This window comes from Colius striatus, chromosome 2 (assembly GCF_028858725.1).
Source record: "Colius striatus isolate bColStr4 chromosome 2, bColStr4.1.hap1, whole genome shotgun sequence".
NCBI classification, from domain to species: domain Eukaryota; kingdom Metazoa; phylum Chordata; class Aves; order Coliiformes; family Coliidae; genus Colius; species Colius striatus.
The window spans coordinates 3,909,691-3,930,675 of NC_084760.1; the positions used below are offsets into that span (position 1 = coordinate 3,909,691).

The following is a 20,985-nucleotide window of genomic DNA, read 5'->3' on the forward strand; positions in this document are numbered from 1 at the left end:
ACAGGTGACAGTAGAGTCTCAAAGCAAACACAGGTCTCTATGCCAAAAAGACAGAAGGAAAAATCTAGAAGGAAGCAAATGGAACTGCATCAAGCAAGCTATTTAACTCAAAAACCCATCATTTGAAAAGCAAGTTACATCCACAAAAGGAAGACACCGAAAGGATCATGAACTTTGATGGGATACACAGAGTTTGAGAAAAAGCCTTGCAAAAAAAACCTGTCAAGACTAATTAAAACTAGATCTACCCTGACTAATAAAACCAAAAGAAGCATGCAGCAGCTTTCCTATCCAAGAAGTAATAATCCAGAACTCTTCAGCTCAGAAAAGATAGCAGAGGTCTGGAAAAAATCATGATTGAAACCCACATGGATGAGTTCTTGTGTGACCTACTTTAGGTGGTCCTGCTCTGGCAGGGGGGTTGCACTGGATGAGCTTTCGAGGTCCTTTCCAGCCCTTAGGAATCTGTGATTAATTCATTAGTTAAACTAAACATGTATTTTGGAAATGTGTCTAAATTCTAGTTCTTTAGTTGTTTGGGGTTTTTTTATCAGTTGGAAGTAAAGTATAAAAAGCCAATGATGCTCTGAAGAAAAATGCACTTGTTATGTCAGCTACACTACAGGGTCTCCAACTAGCAAAGACAAGAGAAACCCCTGTGAGATACACCCTTAGGGCAGCCCAGCTAACACGTCTGGCTGTGCCAACTACAGGAGCTCTCCTCTAGAAGCAAATGACTGCAGAGACTGTGGCAGTTAGTAGAAGTGAAATTCTATTAAGATTAGCTTTTCTTCTCTGTTCTCTAAATTTGAAAGGGTGCATTTTGTAGGTAATTCCTTTTCCCAGACATCCTGCGGAGTCCTGAATTTCTGTGCTAGGATGGACATTTTTTATCCACCTTTGCTAGTTCCCCTGAACTCCAAACAACATTAAAAAGCAGACAAAAAACCCCCCAAACCTGTTAAAATTATGACTCTGCAAGTTTATAGGTGAGGGTGGGATAGGTCTGGTTTTTAAAGACCTACAGATTAATGTACATAGAAGGAGGGAGTTCAGTAACTTCCTTGGTCACTGCAAATTTTCCAGCCTAATTCCATTCCACTCTCTGTAATAACTTCAAATATTGACAAGTTCTCAACTCAGCCCTGAGTTGCTGAAGGAACAGAAGTTATTGACTGAATGCTACAGCATTTTTTGTGCTCAGCAATAAAAAATGGATATACTTTTAAAGTAAGGACTCACACATTTTGAACAGCAAGTATTCCAACATCAGGTCTGTTTCCTTCTGTGTTTCCTGACCACTAGTGAAGGTTTTGTCTTACAAACATGTAGTACAAACCTAGAAGTCTGCACTCCATTTCTACTCTTTGATAACACAGCAACTGTTTTAGAACTCCAGCTACACAAGTAGTATAACAAAGGGCAGTTATCTGAATTCCATGAGACTATCTGCAGTTTAATTATTCTAAACAAACTATCCAAACACAATTATTTGGGATAGTTTTATTTGTCCTGTCATCATCATTTTAAACATAAACTACATCATACAAAAACCTCAGTGAACTTAATAAGTGCTTAGGTTCTCTTCACATACTTTCACCAAAAACATAGCCCAAAGTTAAGGTTGAACAAATGTAATGTCCTCTGTCCATGCCATAGACTTTGAGAATACTTTAAAACAAACAGTTGATCTGCATGGCTGTTTGAATGTCTGTTTACCTGAGAAAACAGGAGTGGCCTGTGTTCTCCAAGTGGAAAGCACACAGTTTGAATGATAAAACCTAAAAATCATCCTGAAGCCTTGCTAGGGCAAGGGTTGGGGTAATCATCTTCATTTTTTCTCTGGAGGTTCATGTTTTACCCAGTCCTCAAAGCCACCAGCATATTGCTGAACTCTGAAAATATGCAGAAGACACAATGTTAAGAAGGACTACAAAATCAGAGGAAAAAAAACCCCAAACATACAGAAGTTCTCACTTGTACCTTGCTCCAATGAGCCAGATTGACATTTCTTGTACTCTAATACTGCCTGCTTCCACGTAGTGTGCTCTGTAACTCTTTTCTTCCAAATGACACAATGCTGGCAATCAAACATCAAGTAATAGCAGCTGGATCAATGAAACAGTTTACCACTTCTCTAAGAGAGAACAGACTCACTGTGGTGGGAGATTTAGATGTTATTATGTCTAATAATTCAGATGTCATCAAATCAATGCAGCACACTGACCTTCCTCACAAACCTACGTGCTCTGACGCAGGCCAGCACAAAACTAAACTCTGGAAAACAAAACCCACCAGGCAAAACAATTTTGATTGCTTCAGTTAGGCAGCATGAAAAAAACAGGTAAGGGAAGATATTTTACACTTACTAAAACAACATATTTATAAAACTAGAATGTGGTTCCATAACTTCTCTAGAATTAGCATGGATATTGCAGCTTATGGATTGCAGTTCATCAAAAACTTGAGCAAGCAACCAGTTTTTAAAATGCCATCTGCAGTCTTCAAGCCAATGAGGCACCTTCTAGCATGAGTGTAACAATTCTGCCAACCAAGTGCTGGTTTTGTTTTCACTTAGATCAGGTCACACAGGAACACATCCAGGTGGGTTTTGAACACCTCCAGCGGAGGAGCTTCCACACCCTCCCTGCTTTACTCACAGCAAACAACACAAAACTTCACCTAAAGCAAAAACATCCAGTGAACTGTAGAGGTAGAACTGCAATTTAACAACACTGAGTGTGGTTTCATAAACTATTTCATCTCAAATTGTGTTTCTACCAGCATAAGGAGTTCACTTTTCCAGTCACCCTGTGTCTCAGCACTAGTGCTTGTGAAACTCTGTAAGGAAGCAACATCTCAGCAAGAGAGCCCTGTGAGGTAGGACACTTGAGTGGCAGCATGGCGTTGCAACAGATTCTATGTGCGGATCTGCTGAGGGGTTTTTTCACTTGATGATTGCTGGAACACCCAACGGTGTCTTTCAAGGTTCAGTGGAGACAAGAGAAGGTGTCTAACTCGAAATACTCATTTTGTTCATATTCCACATTTACATTATTACCATTGCTCACAAGAAGCTGAGTATGAGTTCTGCTTCATGGGGGGAGGCCACATTAATCCCATCCTTATACAAGTCCTACCTGCAGAAACCCAGGGACCTGGCAAAACCGAGTGCTTGTTTACTTCTTGTTCCTGCCAAACAGGAGAAAACCACAGGGTCCGACTTGGATGGCATCTTTTGATTGTACTGCTCCTTGAATTCCATTGGGTTCATCTGTAGAGCTTCCACTAATTCACCCACTGGAAAATACAGGGGAAAAAAACCTCTCACTGTCTATCCACAGAAAAGTTTACATGGTGAGGCTTCTCATTCCTCTGGGTAAAAGTTTAGCTTCACAACACACCAGCAGCTGACTAGCACAACTCATCTTTGCTCAGTCACCGCTGCTTGTCCCCAACCTTGCCCATCAAGCAAAGGTGAACACCCCACATCTCCAGGCTGCAGTAACTCACGCGGTATGTTGATAGACGCTGGGATTCTTCCAGATCTGTCGACCTCCCACCTCTCCCGCACGTCTATGTGGAGGACGTTAGTCTTCTTCAAGTCTTTGAGCTCTTGGTAGGAAAGGCTCGGCGCCTCACCGGCGCTGAGGCTGCGGCTGACGGCGCCCGCGGCCCCGGGACCTGGCAGAGGAGCGCAGCCCGTCAGCCCCGAGCAGGCTCCCGCTCGCCCGGCCTCTCGTCCCTAATAACGTTTAACACATTCATATGGGGCTGCACCTGGGTGCCGGCCAACCTCCCCCCGCCGCCCGCCTCCGGACAGGCCCGGGTACCGGCCAACCAACCCCCGCCGCTCGCCTCCGGACAGGCCCGGGTACCGGCCAACCGCCGCCCGCCTCCGGACACGCCCGGGTACCGGCCAACCTCCCCCCGCCGCCCGCCTCCGGACAGGCCCGGGTACCGGCCAACCAACCCCCGCCGCCCGCCTCCGGACAGGCCCGGCTACCGGCCAACCTCCCCCCGCCGCCCGCCTCCGGACAGGCCCGGCTACCGGCCAACCGCCGCCCGCCTCCGGACAGGCCCGGGTACCGGCCAACCTCCCCCCGCCGCCCGCCTCCGGACAGGCCCGGGTACCGGCCAACCTCGCCCCGCCGCCCGCCTCCGGACAGGCCCGGCTACCGGCCAACCTCCCCCCGCCGCCCGCCTCCGGACAGGCCCGGCTACCGGCCAACCTTCCCCCGCCGCCCGCCTCCGGACAGGCCCAGGTACCGGCCAACCGCCGCCCGCCTCCGGACAGGCCCGGGTACCGGCCAACCTCCCCCCGCCGCCCGCCTCCGGACAGGCCCGGGTACCGGCCAACCTCGCCCCGCCTCCGGACACGCCCGGGTACCGGCCAACCTCGCCCCGCGCCTCACCGGGTGCCGCCGCCCGCCGCCAGCCGCCGCTCGCCGCCCGCAGGGCTCCCCTCAGCCCGCCTCCGAACATGGCGGCCGCCCGGCCCAGGCCGTCCCGCCACTCGCCGACAGCCTCCCAGCCTCGGCCACGGCCTCGGCGGCGAGGGAGGAGGCGGCTCCCCCGGAGGCACCGCCCTCTCCTCAGAGCGGGGCCCGAGGCCGTGAGCCGGCGCTGGAGGCTCGGGGAGCACCGCCGGACTGGGGTAAAAACCAAGCTTTTCATTTCTTTCCTTCCCTCGTGAATCCCTCAGGTCTCTGACAATGTCCGTACAGGACAACCAAGCCCAGCCCACATGGCGTTACGACGGGTGGGTCCTGCTTGACCAACTTATCTCCTATGACAAGGTGATTCGCTTAGTGGCTGAGGGAAAAGCTGTGGATGTGATCCTCCTGGACTTCAGTAAGGCCTTCGACACAGTCTCCCACAGCATCCTCCTGAAGAAACTGGCTGCCCATGGCTTGGATGGACCTGCTCTGAGATGGGTGGGAAAATGGCTGGATGGCCAGGCCCTGAGATTCATAGTGAATGGAGCTAAATCCAGTTGTTGGCCGGTCACCAGTTGGTGTTCCCCAGAGCTCAGTGCTGGGGCCTGTTCTGTTTAACGTCTTCAATGATCTGGATGAGGGGATCGAGCGTACCCTCAGTACAGGAGCATAGATCTGCTTGAGGGCAGGAAGGCTCTTCAGAGGCATGTGGACAGGCTGGTGTGAGGTTTAACAAAGCCAAGCACCAGATCCTGCCCTTGGACCACAACAACCCCAGGCAGAGCTACAGGCTTGGGGCAGAGGGGCTGGAAAAAGGCCTGGGAGTGTTAATCGACAGCAGCTGAACATGAGGCAGCAGCGTGCCCAGGTGGCCAAGCAGGCCAAGGGCATCCTGGCCTGGATGTGACCAGCAGGGCCAAGGAAGTGATTGTCCCCCTGTACTCAGTGCTGATGAGGCTGCACCTCAAATACTGTGTCCAGTTCTGGGCCCCTCACTACAAGAAGGACGTTGAGGTGCTGGAGCGTGTCCAGAGATGGGCAACAAAGCTGATGAAGGGTCTGGAGAACAAGTGTGATGAGGAGCAGCTGAGGGAGCTGGGGATGTTTAGCCTGGAGGATGCTGAGAGAAGACATGGTCACTGTCTTACAACTACCTGAAAGAGAGTTGTAGTGAGGTGGAGGTTGATCTCTCCAGTAAAGAATAATAGGACATGAGGAAATGGGCTCAAGTTGCACCAGGGGAGGTTTAGATTGGACATTAGGAAGAACTTTTTCACCCAGAGGGTTATGAAGCATTGGAAGGGGCTGCCCAGGGAGCTGGTGGAGTCACCATCCCTGGAGATATTCAACAGACACATAGATGAGGTGCTGAGAGACATGGTTTAGTTTAGTGATGGGCCTGGCAGTGTGAGGTGACTGATTGGACTTGGTGATCTTGAAAGTCTTTTCCAACCAAAACAACTCTGTGATTCGAGGATTCTAATTTACGAGTCAGTGTTGTTAAAAGTATTGGAATGCTCACATTTATGTCTCGGCATCACATGCAGCCAGGGAGAGCATCCCCTTGGTTCAGAGAAGGCCTGGATTTCACCACAGCTAAAAGCTGAGTGTTCATGGCAGATAAGGCACTGCCACACAATGCACCCACTGGCATCAGAGGGTTAGGCAGCTGCTGCCTTCAGTTCCTAGACATCCGGCAACTGATGCTTTGTCTGGGCAGGGTGACTTCCACAACTGAGAAGCCTTAAGGTACCAAAGGCTGGGGGACTGAAAAGGGATGAGGAATTTTTATGCCAAATCCACTCAAAATAATTCCAAAACAACCCCCTTGGTATTACACCTGAGGACAAAGGCTCATTTTAGCCCTGGTCTGCACCGCTTCCACCCTTGGTACTGTACCCTTACAGTCACAGGCACCATAGTCCAAGGGTAATAACTGCACTTCTTGTTTCAATACACTTTGATTTTGAAAGCTGTCAGTTTTCCAGCCCCAAGGACTGATAGCCAAGACACGTTTTAAGTGCAGAAATTAGAGTGTCTCTGTTAAACCAATTTTAAATCAATACTCCATATTTACTATGTACCTTTGTAGATACATTATGAACCAGCAGTTCCAGTCGTTGAGGCAAGCATGCTGGATCTTTTCTCGTTGTAAAAGGTGCTTTTTTTGAGGAGCATGTACGTTCCTTATGAGGAAAGGCTGCAGGAACTGGGGCTGTTCAGTCTGGAGGAGAGGAGACTGAGGGGGGATCTTATTAATATTGACAAATATCTAAAGGGTGGGTGTCAGGAGGTTGGAGCAGCATTTTTTTTCTGTTATATCCAGTGACAGGACAAGGGGTGATGGGATGAAGCTGGAACACAAAAAGTTCCACTTAAACATAAGGAAAAACTGTTTCAGTGAGGGAGCCCTGGCCCAGGCTGCCCAGGGAGGGTGTGGAGGCTCCTTCCTTGGAGGTCTTCAAGATCCACCTGGTCATGTTCCTGTGTGACCTGATTCTAGGTTGAGCTGCTTTTGCAGGGAGGTTGGACTGGATGATCTTTAGAGGTCCCTTCCAACCCCCACCATTCTGTGATTTTATGTTGTCAAGATTTTAGTAACAAGAGTTTTCCTTCTCAAAATGAGAACAAAATACTTCTCAGTATTGCAAAGTGTGACAAATTGAACTTGGCACATATAACTGGTTCACTAGCTGCCCTTCTGCCAGCCTCTCCATATGGCCTCCTTGACAGGCATTTGCAAATTGTCTCTTTGAAGCAGTGTGTCTATGTATGAGTCCAAGTTGTATGCCTTATCCATTTTCAACAAGGTATGGGTTGAGCATACTGATGCTAGAAATTACCTTTTGAAGTACAATTTACTGTGTATTTTGTCTGTAACACAGTTACTCTCCATTTATTGCATATGTAAGGACCATAAAATGTGCCATGTGGAGACTCAGGATACTTGCTGTATGAAATGCATATTCACTGAAGTTGTATCTTATAAAGTAGGCTTTTAATTTGACCCTGGATCATACAGACAGTCAGACAGACAAAGAGAGAATACAGTAGGTTGCTTGCAGAAATAGGAATGATCCACTAGCCATCTTGTGAAAGACAGACTTTGAAGTCAGAGGGGATCAAGCTTGGCAAACTCCCCCTAGTCAGCGAAAAGGTGAGGAGCAGCACATTCATGTGTCCTCTGATCTTCGTGGCCCTGTCATCCAGCACTTGCTCAGCTCCCCCTCAGCAGCTTTCCTCAGTTCACCTATTGGGACTGTCTCTCCATTTCACTCTCTCTCCATTTCTGCACAGCTTCCCACCCTCATCCCCGGTGCCATCATTTCCCAGCTGATTACCCAGCTACATTTAACCTTGCACATTCCTTATCCTCATCTTCTCATTTGACTGAAACTCTCATTGATTAAAGAAATGGCTCACAGACCTAGGCTTTCATCAAGTCTTACCGCCTTCCTGATATGTTTTTGTTACTGTATCTTTATTTCTGACTGTCATCTGGGGGTTTTTTTGTCTCCACAAACTTTTCAGCCTTCTTCACCATGCTTTACTATTTGCTCTTGGCCTTCCTTCTCTCTCTTTTCTTTCATGCTTCTGAGTGCTGATGCTCTTAATATTTCTTTGCCCTTGAATCTGCTTTTTCTCTCACTAGTAAATCCCAGACATGATTCAGTCTCAAAACTGTCCTTTTTTTTTTGGCTCTGCTTTTGCATTGTTGATTTCTTCTGGAGGAAAGCTGGGGACCTGGCTGATTTCTGTGACAAATCTGTTCTCCTAACACACAACCCTAATCTATATGCCATTTTCTCCAACATAACAAGGAACCTCTGCATGAAGCCTGCTGTCCTCACTCTTTGCACAGAATTCAAACCATTTCCTTTGGGAAACATTTTCTCACCTCCTGTTTTCCACTTCCTTTGCATGCATTCCCTTTTGCCAGTGCCCTGATGTTCCACATGGCTCTGTTCTCCTCTCCTGTGCAAATGAATGGATTTCCCTTGCTGGAGGAGTTTCCAACAGGGCTTCTCCTGCTTAGTTATCAGGTTCAAACTGGACCCCTTTGCTTTCCAAACTCCTTCCCAGAGGAGTCCAGGTGTGGCTGGATCCAGTCTTAGCCCTGACTGTAAAGAAGAGTTGAGGCTCTGGGTTCTGGCACAGTCAGTTTATCATGGCTCAAGATGGATCCCTTCTTATGAGAGGGGTCCTGAACCAAGAAATCCCTGGGTTATTATACCCTTACAATCAAACTTTCTTCTTGTGACAGCTTCAATAGTAATATTTGAGTCTAGGTTCTCCCTCTCCAGATGGTTTCTGTTGCTTATCTCAGTTGTTTTTTGCTCTTATCTTGGAGAACTCTCAGTTTTATGTAGACACAATACCATCTTACTTTCACTTGGGCCTTGTCAGTGTCACTGGTCTTTTGTTAACTTCAGGTAGGATGATTTCCTCTCCCTTCTTCTAGTTAATGCTGTTTAGAACCAGACCACTTTCAGTGCTCTGTCACCCTGAAGTTTGTGGCCTCAGGCCTCAAATGACTGTTCAGCTTTTGCAAAATTCATTCTAAAATGTTACAACCAAGTTATTTTCATTTCCAATACCCTTCACATCACACCATCCTCCTTCCACACATATTCACTTTTCCTTCCTTTTAATCTAGTTATTGCTCTTGAGGTGCTATCATTCTTTAATCTCTCCTGTGCAGAGGATGAAGGACCCACTTCTCAATGCAATTTTTTTCAGATTATTCTCCCTTGTTCTTTCTCCCTTTCACAGACTCTATGAACACGGTGTTCACAGCCCATGTCTGAAGCTCCTCTGTTACACTGCAGATCTTTGTGCTCAGTTGTCACTATTGTCCTTGAAATGCCTAAAGAATTCCTCCTACCCAATAAAACCTGTTACCTAGGCAAACCTGTTAGCCTGCTCCCTCTGTGCACAAACCCACTGCAGGGGTTCCAGGCCTTTCAGCATGACCTCACCAAATTCAGATGTTAAGATAACCCCTTCATCAAGTTTTTAGCCAGGCCTGTGGTGACAGAATGAGAGGTAACGGTTTATGAACTGAAAAAGGGTAGATTTAGGTTGGGCATAAGGAAGAAATTGTTTAAGTAAGGGTGGTGAGATATTGAACCATGTTTCCCAGCCCAGAGAAGCTGTAGGTTACAGTCAGTACTTTAAGGAACCTGGTCTAGTGAAAGATATCCCTCCCTGCCCATGGCAGGAGGGCTGCACCAGATGATCTTTAAAGGTCTCTTCCAACCCAAACCGTTCTGAGGCTTCGTGCGGTTCTTTGCAGCTCCTTCCCTTTGCGTCGAGTTCCTGAGGTGCCCCGCTGCCAGACCCGCCGCTCCCTGCTATCTCTCGGCGAGCCCCGGGCCGCTCCTGCCCTGCCAGCAGCCCCGGGCAGCCCTGCTCCCCCCAGCCCCCTACCCGGGACACGCATTTTGTCCTCGAACCGGCCCCATCCCCGCCCCGATCCCACCGCCTTGCCTGCCCCCGCCGCGGCCGCTCCCTCCCGGCCGTCCCGGGGCCCGCACAGAGCCGTCCGCGCTGGGGCTGGGCCCGAGCCTGAGGCGGGGAGCGGCGCGGCTCGGCCGGGGGCGGGCCGCGCCGGGCGGAGCGGGCCTGGCTGCGGCCCAGCTTCCTCCGCCGCTTCCTGCCGCCGCGCCCGTCTGCCTGCGCCCGCCGGGGCTCCGTGAGTGCCGGCCGCTCGGGGCGGGGAAGGGGGAGGCCGCCGGCCGCGCTCGGAGCATGCCGTGTCCGCCGCGGGCTGCTCCCGCGGAGCCGCCGAGTGTCGGCGCCGCCGCTGCAGGGCCGGGCCGGGCCGGGCCGATCTGCCCCGCCATGGCGGCGGCCGGGCCTGCGGCCTGCGGAGCTGCGTCCCGGGGCCGCGTCGTCCCGCGGCTGCCGCGCAGGTGCAGGCGGGCGGGGCGCGGGGAAGGGTGCGGCGCTGGGGCCGGGCATGGGGCTCTGCCTGGGGACGGGCGGGACGCCTTCCTCGCTGCCGGGGACGCTCGGGGCTGCCCACCGCGCTGCTCCCGCCGTGGGCCGCACCGAATAGGGCTCGCGTGGGCTCATTGTGTGTAGCTGCCGACGAGCTTCTGATGCCGACCGTTGTCGGCCTAAAAGAGGTTAGCCGTTAAGTGACATGAAAACGGCAGCACGGCACCGTTTTGTGACCTGCTGTAAGTTCCGTGGTCTGTTAAATGACAGGCAGTAGCGTTGCCTTTGGTCGGGCTTAAACATAAGCTCTCTTCACTTCGCATCAGGCAAGTTAGCATGCGAGCGCGGTTATGAAATGGTCTTGCAGTTCTGCGTCAAGGGGCTGGCGTGATTATTCCTGCCCTGCTCCGACAGCGTGGCATATGGCAGCCTGGTGATGGCACGGCCAGCCTGCTGCCGCTGCCGCTGCCGCGTGAAGGCAGGCGCTGGGCTCCCCACACCAGGCGTTTCCGCAGGCGTCGCGTGTGGCTGCCGCTCACGCTGCTGCACCGCGACCTGAAGCTTCGTTTGCAGCGAACGCGGACTGGTCCGTGGATGACAACCTAGTGGCAGTCCTCACGATTCATCGGAGACGTTGTAATTTTAGAGCCATAACTGCAACTCTGCGCATTGTGTTTCAGTTAATGTTTTGGTTCTCTGTTTCCTGTATCTTTTTTAGAGCTTTGTTCAGCCTTTTGCTAGCGATGTCCATCACTTTAGGACTTTGTCCTGCTCTTAGAATCACAGAATGGTGGAGTTGGAAGGGACCTTTAGAGATCATCCTGTCCACCCCCACTGCTAAGCAAGTGTACTTTGATCAGGTCACACAGGAACGTGTCCAGGGCGGTTTTAAAGACTTCCAGAGAAGGAGATTCCATACCCTCCCTGGGCAGCCTGGGCCAGGGCTCCCTTATCCTTACAGGAAAGAAGTTTTTCTGTATGTTTAAGTGGAACTTTTTGTGTTCCACCTTCTTTCCATTACCCCTTGTCTTGTCATTGGACACTGCAGAAAAAAGTGTTGCCCCAACCTCCTGAGATCCACCCCTCAGGTACTTGAAAGGTTGATGAGGTTACTGCTTAGTCTTCTGTAGGCTAAACAGCCCCAGTTCCCACAGCATTTCCTCATATGAGAGATGTTTTAGCCCCTTGATTATTTTACTAGCCTCTATCCAGCAGTTCCTCTTGAGCTGGGGAGCCCAGAACTGGACACAGGACTCCAGATGAGGCCTCAGCAGGGCAGAGGAGAGGGGAAGCAGAACCTCCCTTGACCTGCTGCCCACACTCTTCTTGATGCACCCCAGGCTGCCACTGGCCTTCTTGCCCACAAGGGCACATTGCTGGCTCATATTTAGTTTATTGTCAACCAGGACATCTAGGTCCCTCTCCACAGAGCTGCTGTCCAGCAGGTCAATCCCAGCCGGTATTTACCTTGCTATAGATACGCTGCTGCTTGCATGATTAAACAGAGTATACACAACAGCATATTAAACACAGATGCAGAAGACTAAAGATGTCAATAACATAGAAGCAGGAGGCAAAGACTCCATTTGTAGCACTATATTCTTGTTAGAAGTCACTTTCAGCTGTATTTTCCAGTTACCTTAAATAATCCTCTCATACAAGCATGTCAAGCAGAGTTGTGTTTGAAGGATTCTTTCCTCTCTCATTTTCTAGCTTTTTAAATGGAAGCATAGCAGTGGCACGAGCATTTGCCAGGTTGGTAGCAGAATAAGCCTTTGTGAAATTGCTGTGCAGTTTGATAAGGTTGTAAATATTTTGTCAGATTTCTCCATGAAATACTGAAAACCTGGTTCTCTGTAGTTGTGTTTCTGCAAGACTCACAGAAATGCAGCTAACGTCTCATGGGTTCTGTGGTGAGCATCAGTCGTTAATCAAGGACATGTTGTTCCACTTTAGACGTGTCATCAAAACAGACTGGGGCGGTTTGTGTGCAGGAAGAAAGTTGAATGAGATTTTTTGCTCTTGGTGGCAAGCCTTTGACTTTCAAAGAGCTCAAACTAGTTTTCTGTAGTACTTCACACTTTCATCTAGTTTACTTCCATTAATTAACTCCCACAACACTCTTCCAGAGTAGATGGAGAGTCATACTCAGCCATTGTCTTCACCTGCTCACCCCTTTAGCCAGGAATACAGCCTGAGTCTCAATGTGCTTAATGGGGTTGGATATGGTCAGATGTCCCCAAAATTTTCCATAAGACCTTTACTGTAAGATACTAGTAAAAATATGTCGTCAAAATACTACTCCTTTTACCTACTCAGTCCTTTAACTGACTTCAGTCATATACCCAGTTACAGGCTCTTTTCATTCTTTTTTCTGGAATCATCTGGTTCCTGTTTGTCCTTTGAAGTGATTTTTTTGTGGCAGGTGGATTTCAGTATGAAATCTGAGGGGGATTGTGCAGGATGCAAACATGAACGTTGACAGACCATGTTTAGATTCATAGAATGGTTTCAACTGGAAAAGCCCTTTAAGCTCATTGAGCCCAGCCTTTGTCCCAGCCCTATCAACCACTAGACCATTTTCCTCAGGGCAACATCCACCCACCTCTGAAACCCCTCCAGGGATGGTGACTCCAGCACCTCCCTGGGCAGCCTCTTCCAATGCCTCACAACCCTTGCAGCAAAGAAATTCCTCCTCACATCCAGCCAGAACCTCCCCTGGCACAACTTGAGGCCGTTTCCTCTTGTTGTGTTACTTGTTTTTAGGAAGAACAGACCCACCCCAGCCTGGCTACAGCTTCCTTTCAGGTAGTTGTAGAGAGTGAGAAGGTCTCCCCTGAGCCTTCTTTTCTCCAGGTTCAACAGCCTTAGATCCCTCAGATCTTTCTCATGTGAGACATGCTCCAAATCCTCTCCTAGCTTGGTAATCTGGATCTTTAGCTAGCATGAGCATCTTGATAAAGAGGATTAATAAAAGTGAGAAATGCTATGGGATTTTTCCTTTCCCTTGGAAAGTTGTGTCTAGTGGTGCATGCAAAGACTCCATCTCACTCTTTACTCAAAAAGTACATCAATGTCTCACCCTTTCAGGACTGTAACATAATGTCATGATTGGTGTTTGAGCTCCAGTGATGGTATAGGATGTGTGATGTGCCTTTGGGCAAGGAAATCTTGGAGATGACGCTTTCAGAATTTCAGATGACATTTTCCAGGGGAAGAAGTATTGCTGCCACTACCAGTCAGCAGTTCTGGTCCTTTTACTGCTCTAGCAGGCAACAGGGGCTTGTTTGCTGCAAAGGTTTGGGTGGCTGTCAGAGCGCTGAGCCCCCTGGCCTGCTGATGGCTGACACTGCCCAGTTGCTAACCGTGATGGATACGGTTCTTACCCTGATTGGGTGACATTTGATCTAGCAGGGAGCAAGCCAAAATGCCACAGGTAACGCTCAGAACAGATGTCCAAAATATATCAGCTTGCAGCTTACATCAAAACATGTAGCAATTCTGCAGGGGATGTGGCATTACTGACCTGTACAAGGCGCTTCTCTCTGTACTCTGATAGTTAAGAAGAAGCTCATAAAGGCCCTTCATAGATGTGCTACAGAGCATCTTGGCCTTTGGACTTCATCTGCACATCTGTGCTCACAGCCTTGCATTGGTGCAAAGCTGGGACAGTGTTCTTAGGCTACATGAGAGTGCTTTTTTCACCATATCAGAATCATAGAATGGTAGGGTTGGAAGGGACCTCTAAAGATCATCCAGCCCAACCCCTCTACCAAAGCAAGTCCACTTAGATCAGGTCACACAGTAACATGTTCTGGTGGGTTTTGAAAGCCTCCAGAGCAGGAGCCTCCACACCCATCTTGGGCAGCCTGGGCCAGGGCTCCCTCACTGAAACACTGACATAGTTTTTCCTTATGTTTCAATGGAACATTTTGTGTTCCAACTTCTTTCTACTACCCCTTGTCTTGTCACTGGATACAACAGAAAAAAGTGCTGCTCCAACTTCCTGACACCCACCATTTAGATACTTGTCAATATTAATAAGATCCCCCCTCAGTCTCCTCTTACCTAGACTAAAATTCAGTGCATGGTGTGCCTTTGCAGTGTGATGCAAGGGTTTGTGGGTTGGTTATTTTTTGCATTAGAAACATAAAATAGTATCATTTTAACTTGAAAGTTTGACTACAAGTGGTGAAGCATCTGGAATTTAGGGCACCTGAGTTGAATGGAGGGATTGAGATAAATGTTTATGCTGCAGGTTCTTTGAATTCAGGTGCTCACTGATGAAATCACAGAATTACAGCATTACAGAATCTTAATGGTTCGAAGGGACCTCGAAAGCTCATCCAGTGCAAACCCCCTGCCAGAGCAGGACTACCTAGAGTAGGTCACACAGGAACTCATCCACTAGTTTCACAGTTAATGGGGAGTCCTACTGAGAGAATCATACACATAGCCAAAACAATACCTGGAGACTATCTTAGACTCACTTGGCTGTGTTTCCTAGTGCAAGTATGCTTAGATGAGCTGATTGTTATTATACCATTTTTATCTTGTTGTTTCCATTCTTGTAATTCAACAGTGGTCGTCCTATTCAGTCAAGAAACTGGGATCTAGTGGTTGATAGGGCTGGGACAAAGGCTGGACTTGATGTTCTTAAAAGCCTCATCCAGCTGAAATGATTCTATGATTCTAAAAATGTTGTGATAGGCATTGCACAGATGAAAAGAAAAATGTGGTGCTTGCCTAAAAGAGCTGGCACTCAGATTTTAAGAGAAGGGAAAAAATGGCAGATGGAAGCAATGGTATGGTAGCAGTCAGCACAGCAGGTTGTTTCTAGCATAGTGATGATCTGGTTCAGGTGTCTGTTAAACATCATAGTGATGGTGCAGTGTGGCAAAACACACAGAGGTGGTACGTTTCAAAGTTCAGCAAGTGAGCTGTAGACATTGTAGGAAGGAGGGACTCAACTTTCAAGGAAGGAATGCAAGAAGCTGTGATTGGAGTAGGTTTTGAGACATCTAGATGGTGAATACATAGTTTGCTTCCCCACCTCTCTTGCTTAAGCATGCTGTGGAGTGACCTGTTTCATTTTGTTTTGGTAGTTCTTGTTTTTTTCCCTCAGGAAAAGTGAAGTCTAGCTCACACTAGCCTTATATCTTGTATTGTTCCTAGCTCTACCAACTTCCAGTAAAATACAACATAAAAAACCCCTCAAAGCAGTTATTTTAGGAACTACATCCATCTCTTTCTAGTTTCTAAATACACAGTTTATGAAGAGAGTGCATTTCTCCATTTAGAACTATGAGTGCTGTTATATATAGGACTATTTGAGGTGTACCTTACATTGAAAACAAGCTAGGCGTGCTTTAGATTTAACTTCAACAAATTTAGCATGTTGATGCTTGGCACTTTGTCAAAGTGGAAGCTTTTAAGATTAGGTAGACAGATCATTCTGCTGCTTTTGAAGTGATTTGCTCTTTCTAGAGAGGTGGAAATGAACGCTTGTAGCCAGAAGCTTTTGATCTTAATCAGCTTTTTATAGGCAGACTGGCATTAGGAGTCTTTCAAGAAGTAAAAAATACATGGCAAATAGCAAGTACTAATGATTACACTTCAAGCTCTTGTATGCTGAGCTCAAAGAATATCAACATGTTTGACAAGGACTAATTCTTAGTACTGCATTAGATGATTGTTTAAAAGAAAGGGATTTAGCTCTATTTCTTTTCCCCCATGAAATGGCATCATTTCTATGTCATTTTTACTGTGTACCAAATAGATATCAGTGGAGCTAACTCAACTGTTTCTACCACAAAAACCAGGGCATTTTCATTTGTCAGACTCGTTAGTCAAGTATCATTTGCACTGTGACTTGATTTTGTGTATATAGAATGAGAATCTTACAGTATTTCATTTTCCATCACAAAAAGAAACTTCCAAGCAAGGATTCTGCATAGGAAAACAGGGGGAGTCCCATCCCCTTTAGGATACTCCATGTTTGATGGACGTAGCTACAAGTCATTGATTGAGCATGCTCAAAAAACAAGAGAATGGGTTGGAAAGAGGCAATTCATGGAAACATTGCCATGATTTTTAATCTTCAGTGTATCAAGTTCATTAGTGTAAATTGTTCATTTCTCCTCTGCCTGCTTGTCCTGAATGGCTTGTGTCTATGGTCAACAGAAACCTACAGAATTTCTATCTTGTTTTTTTCTCAGCTATATTTTGTGTTTTCTTGGCTCTTTGTTTGGAGTTTTCATCCCAATTAAATCTCAATCTTTTATTTCTCCTAAACTGAAATATTTCTGAGAAGTAATTTCTGTAGCATCTCAGGTTTCTGCCTCCTTTATCTCAATTAAACCCAGTAATCAAATTACTGGTGTGAAGAAGTGCTGGTTGTGTTTTGTAACATTTTCTGTCCCGAAATCTACGGGAAAAAGGCAGATAGTACTGTGTATATACTGTGCTACTTGTATCATAGTAGCTTGTTGCTCTTAGCCTTTCCTACCACTTGTATGCTTTGCAAAATCAAGCACAAACCCCAGCTGGCTAAGTCCTTGATATGCTGTGGCTTTTCCAAGAGCTCACAGGTCAGTAAACATTGTCTGATGGATGCCTATCTCTATATGTGTTCATGAAAACTGACTAATCGAATGGTTATAGAATCATAGAATCATGGAGTGGTAAGGGTTGGAAGGGACCTTTAGAGATCATCCAGTCCAACCCCCCTGCAGAAGCAGGTTCACCTGGATCAAGTTGCATAGGAAAGTGTCCAGGCAGGTCTTGAAGAGCTCCAAGGAAGGAGCCTCCACACCCTCCCTGGGCAGCCTGGGCCAGGGCTCCCTCACCTGAAACAGTGAAATAGGTTTTTCTTATGTTTAAGTGGAACTTTTTGTGTTCCAGCTTCATCCCATCACCCCTTGTCTTGTCACTAGGTACAGTAGAAAAAAGTGCTGCCCCAACCTTCCAGACACCCACCATTTAGATATTTGTAAATGTTAATAAGATCACCCCTCAGTCTCCTCCAGACTAAACAGCCCCAGTTCCCGCAGCCTTTCCTCAGCAAGAAGATGCTCCAGTCCCTTGGTCATCTTGGTGGCCCTGTGCTGGCCTCTCTCCAGCACTTCCCTGTCCCTCTTGAGCTGAGGAGCCCAGAACTGGACACAGGACTCCAGATGAGGCCTCACCAGGGCAGAGCAGAGGGGGAGCAGAACCTCCATTGACCTGCTGGAGACACTCTTCTTGGTGCATCCCAGGCTGCCATTGGCTTCTTGGCCACGAGGGCACATTGCTGGCTCATATTTAGTTTATTATCAATCAGCACTCCCAGGTCTCTCTCTGCAGAACTGCTCTGCAGCAGTTCGACCCAGAGCCTGTCCTGGTGCATGGGGTTGTTCCTTCCAAGATGCAGGGCTCTGCACTTGTCCTTGTTGTTCCATGTTATCTGTTCTGCCTGCCCTTACTGAAAGAAGACTGGGTTGCTTGGTGGGTTCCCAAAACTGCAGTGTGAAGGCTGGCTTCTTGTGCCAATGTTCTTTTCTCTAATGCCATGTTGATTATGGTGGGCTAGAAAATGCCACATTGTCAGTTGTTGTGGACATAAGCTGATACTCTTTATTTTTCACATGTCCTGAAGGACCTTAGGCAGTGAGTTCAGCTTTGGGCTGATCCAGCTTGTATCACCTGGCCTATGGGCCACAGTATTTCACAGGCAGTAATGACATGCTTGTATTTCAGCTGGTTGGGCTCATAATTGTTCTTTGATGAAGTTACCCCAACAAACAAAATATACTGATATGAACATGACTTTTATTTGGGTGAAAGCTGTAGTTTGGACAGTCTTACATAATCTGTCTAAAGAATAAAACTTGTTATGCTGAAATGAACTCACAGATCATTTATGTCAACGTTGAATAACCTAAACACAACTATGTTCCTTTAGGGAGGACAATTTCGCTGCCTTTGCTATTGACTCTTTACATAATGTAGAATAAAATGATGGGTTTTCTAACAGCAGCTGGATCATGAGGAATGTCTCGATGGATCTTGTACTCAGTAAAGCAGCAGCATGACAAGTGCTGATGGGTAGTTTGACATGAAGCTTGAGTGTATAGGATAAGGTGTCAAGGCAGAAACACACCACTGGAGTTGTTTAGATCTGAAGTACCTTTTCACGTTCTGGGGATGCCATGGTGCATAGCTGTTGATGTACATTAGGCATGCTAACATTGGTTGAATATAAATAGTCAAGAGCTGGAATATTTAGATCTTTCTTACTGTGTGAAGATGATTTGTGAACCTACAAAATCAGCAAAGCTGAATTCAGTGACATTGTTCACTTGCATGCCTCAGCATTCGAGGCTTTATACCTTTAAGTATAAGGCATTTCAAACCTGTAATTTAAGAGCATTGTGGTGCTTGGTACAAACTGATTGCTATGTAAACATAGCATTCTTCAATAAATGAAGTGTATCTTGAGGAGATGTGAAGCTGCTGAGGCAAGGAGGCAGAAAAGAAACGTTTCTTTCATATTGCACAGAAATTTGGCTCATCCAAAGTAAATCTCTTATCTGATAGGTGAGTTAATGCAAAAAACCTCCAGCACTAGCAGTACATATGGCAGATGCAGAGATGCCTATCCAGATCTGTAGGAGCCTGGACCAGGAGCTCTGAGGTACAGATTGCCTGCTTCACCTCAGTGAAAGCTCTTTGGGTACCAGTGATGATGGTGCTCTGGTAGTGACATCAGTGACTGTTCTGCTGATTGGCTTAATAGATAAGAAAGGTGAGGGTGTATTGAGTTCAATGTACAGATCAAACCCCTTGTCTCTTGTTTTAGTAGTACAAAGGTCTAAATGCAAATACAGAGAAGATGAAAAAAATCAGGTAGAGAAACTTTTAGAACCTGGGCAAACTTGTCTACTTGATCAGTAGCAGCAACGGTATCTTTTGCTGTCCCCAAAAGGACATTTTAGAGGTTTCCAAGGCATAAATGAGGTGGCACAGTTGAGAATATTTGGTGCTGGTGGCTCAGGTGACATTATTAACCTGTTTGTGGCTCAGGGGTTTGCAGTATATGAATATTTGACTGGTTCAGAGTCATATGTTTTGTGTATGAAAACATACATTTGTTTTTATGAAGCACACTGTTAGAAGACAACATGTATAACCGAGCCTGGGAAGCTGTTGGTCTGACGCACAGCTGCGCTCCTTCAGTGAATTCACATCTGCAGTTTGATGAAAATCCACTCTGCTGAAATCTCTGAGGATATATTTTTTAAGTTTAGTGGCAAATATTTATCCTTTAATTCTGTTCCTTGTAGGACCCCTTGATTAATGTCCCAAATGTCCTGTGGGAGACTTCATCCGTATGGATTCTCTGGTGTTTAATAGAGGGATCAGCTCAGGCTCCAGCCTGTCCTCATTCACAGGAGAGGACAATTTCATGAGATTTTGAATACTTTTGTATTTTATGAAAGTGTTTGGAATTGCTCAAAAGCTTTTAGGAAATGTGCAAGGGTAAACGGTGACTGAAACTTTTCCTAAGGGAGATATTAAGGAAGAGCAGCTTTTATTTTCATCAAGTCTTTCTGGTAAGATATAGCTGGAACTCCGTAGTAGTTTACAGTAACAACAACAAAAATCTCAGTATCTCAAATATTTAACACAGCTGCCTGGAAGTGTGTGTGTCCCCTGTAGCTACAGATACACTTTGTAATGTCATGTAATGTAACAAACCCATCTTGCGGCGTTCCTAAGAGTTCATTCCTGACATATTCATACTCCTTGTTACACAACAGCTGACATTAGTCAAAGCCTAAAACTATGTTTGTGAGGTTTGAATGTGTGATTTGATCTCGTGCTTTCAGAGTTCAAACTCGTTACATTTGGTGACGTGTTTGGACAACACAGCAACTCCTGTTTTTCTTTCCTAGTAAGTAACAGATGCGGGTGAAAGATCCATCAAGAGCCAACCCCGAGAAACCAAAGAGAAGCAAAAGGCCTAACAGGCCACAGGATGAGGACTCTTCAGATGATATTTCAGGTAAATACATTAGGTGATGTTTGACCCTATATATATATAATCACAGATTCATAGAATGGTAGGAGTTGGAAGGGACCTTTAGAGATCATCCAGTCCAACCCCCCTGCAGAAGCAGGGTCACCTAGATCAGGTCATACAGGAACATGTCCAGGTTGGTCTTGAAGACCTCCAAGGAAAGATCCTCCACACCCTCCCTGGGCAGCCTGGGTCAGGGCTCCCTCACTGAAACAGTTTTTTCTTATGTTTAAATGGAACTGTTTGTGTTCCAGCTTCATCCCATCACCCCTTGTCCTGTTGCTAGCTACTGTAGAAAAAAGGGATGGCCCAACCTCCTGACACCCATCATTTAGATACGAAAGTACTATGTGGTACAATGTACTAGGTAGTACAAGGAAAGTACTAAAGACAACAGGGAAAAGTTAAGGCAGGGAAAATCTAAGTATGAGGAAATGTATTTCATTTTTACCATGAAGATGACCAAACAAAAGCCTGGCTTTCTAGTGAGGTGGTGAAACCTCTGTCCTTGAAGATATTCCATGCTCAACTGAACAAATTTGT

General features: G+C 46.8%; 2 protein-coding genes across 7 annotated transcripts in view; one reads left to right on the forward strand and one right to left on the reverse strand.

Annotated features, from left to right (window-relative positions):
- Positions 1-1,488: 1,488 nt before the first annotated feature.
- Positions 1,489-4,677, reverse strand: TSTD3 (thiosulfate sulfurtransferase like domain containing 3). Its single transcript, XM_061991436.1, has 4 exons — positions 4,416-4,677; positions 3,514-3,684; positions 3,141-3,300; positions 1,489-1,895 (listed from the first exon to the last, which is right to left on the reverse strand). The coding sequence occupies exons 1-4, from the start codon at positions 4,675-4,677 to the stop codon at positions 1,832-1,834; spliced, it is 657 nt and encodes a 218-aa protein (XP_061847420.1). The 3' UTR covers positions 1,489-1,831.
- The window catches only part of USP45 (ubiquitin specific peptidase 45), a 62,904-nt gene continuing 46,485 nt past the window's right edge, over positions 4,567-20,985 (forward strand). For 2 of the 6 annotated variants that reach the window (XM_061991428.1, XM_061991433.1), the window contains exons 1-2: positions 10,050-10,134; positions 20,318-20,427. In XM_061991428.1, the coding sequence (XP_061847412.1) occupies positions 20,328-20,427 (100 nt within the window). In that variant the 5' untranslated portion in view covers positions 10,050-10,134; positions 20,318-20,327. Of the gene's footprint in view, positions 4,658-10,049; positions 10,135-10,324; positions 10,355-10,605; positions 10,625-19,642; positions 19,664-20,317; positions 20,428-20,985 lie in introns of those variants that run through there. The other 4 variants (XM_061991429.1, XM_061991431.1, XM_061991432.1 and 1 more) reach the window with 4 other exon arrangements.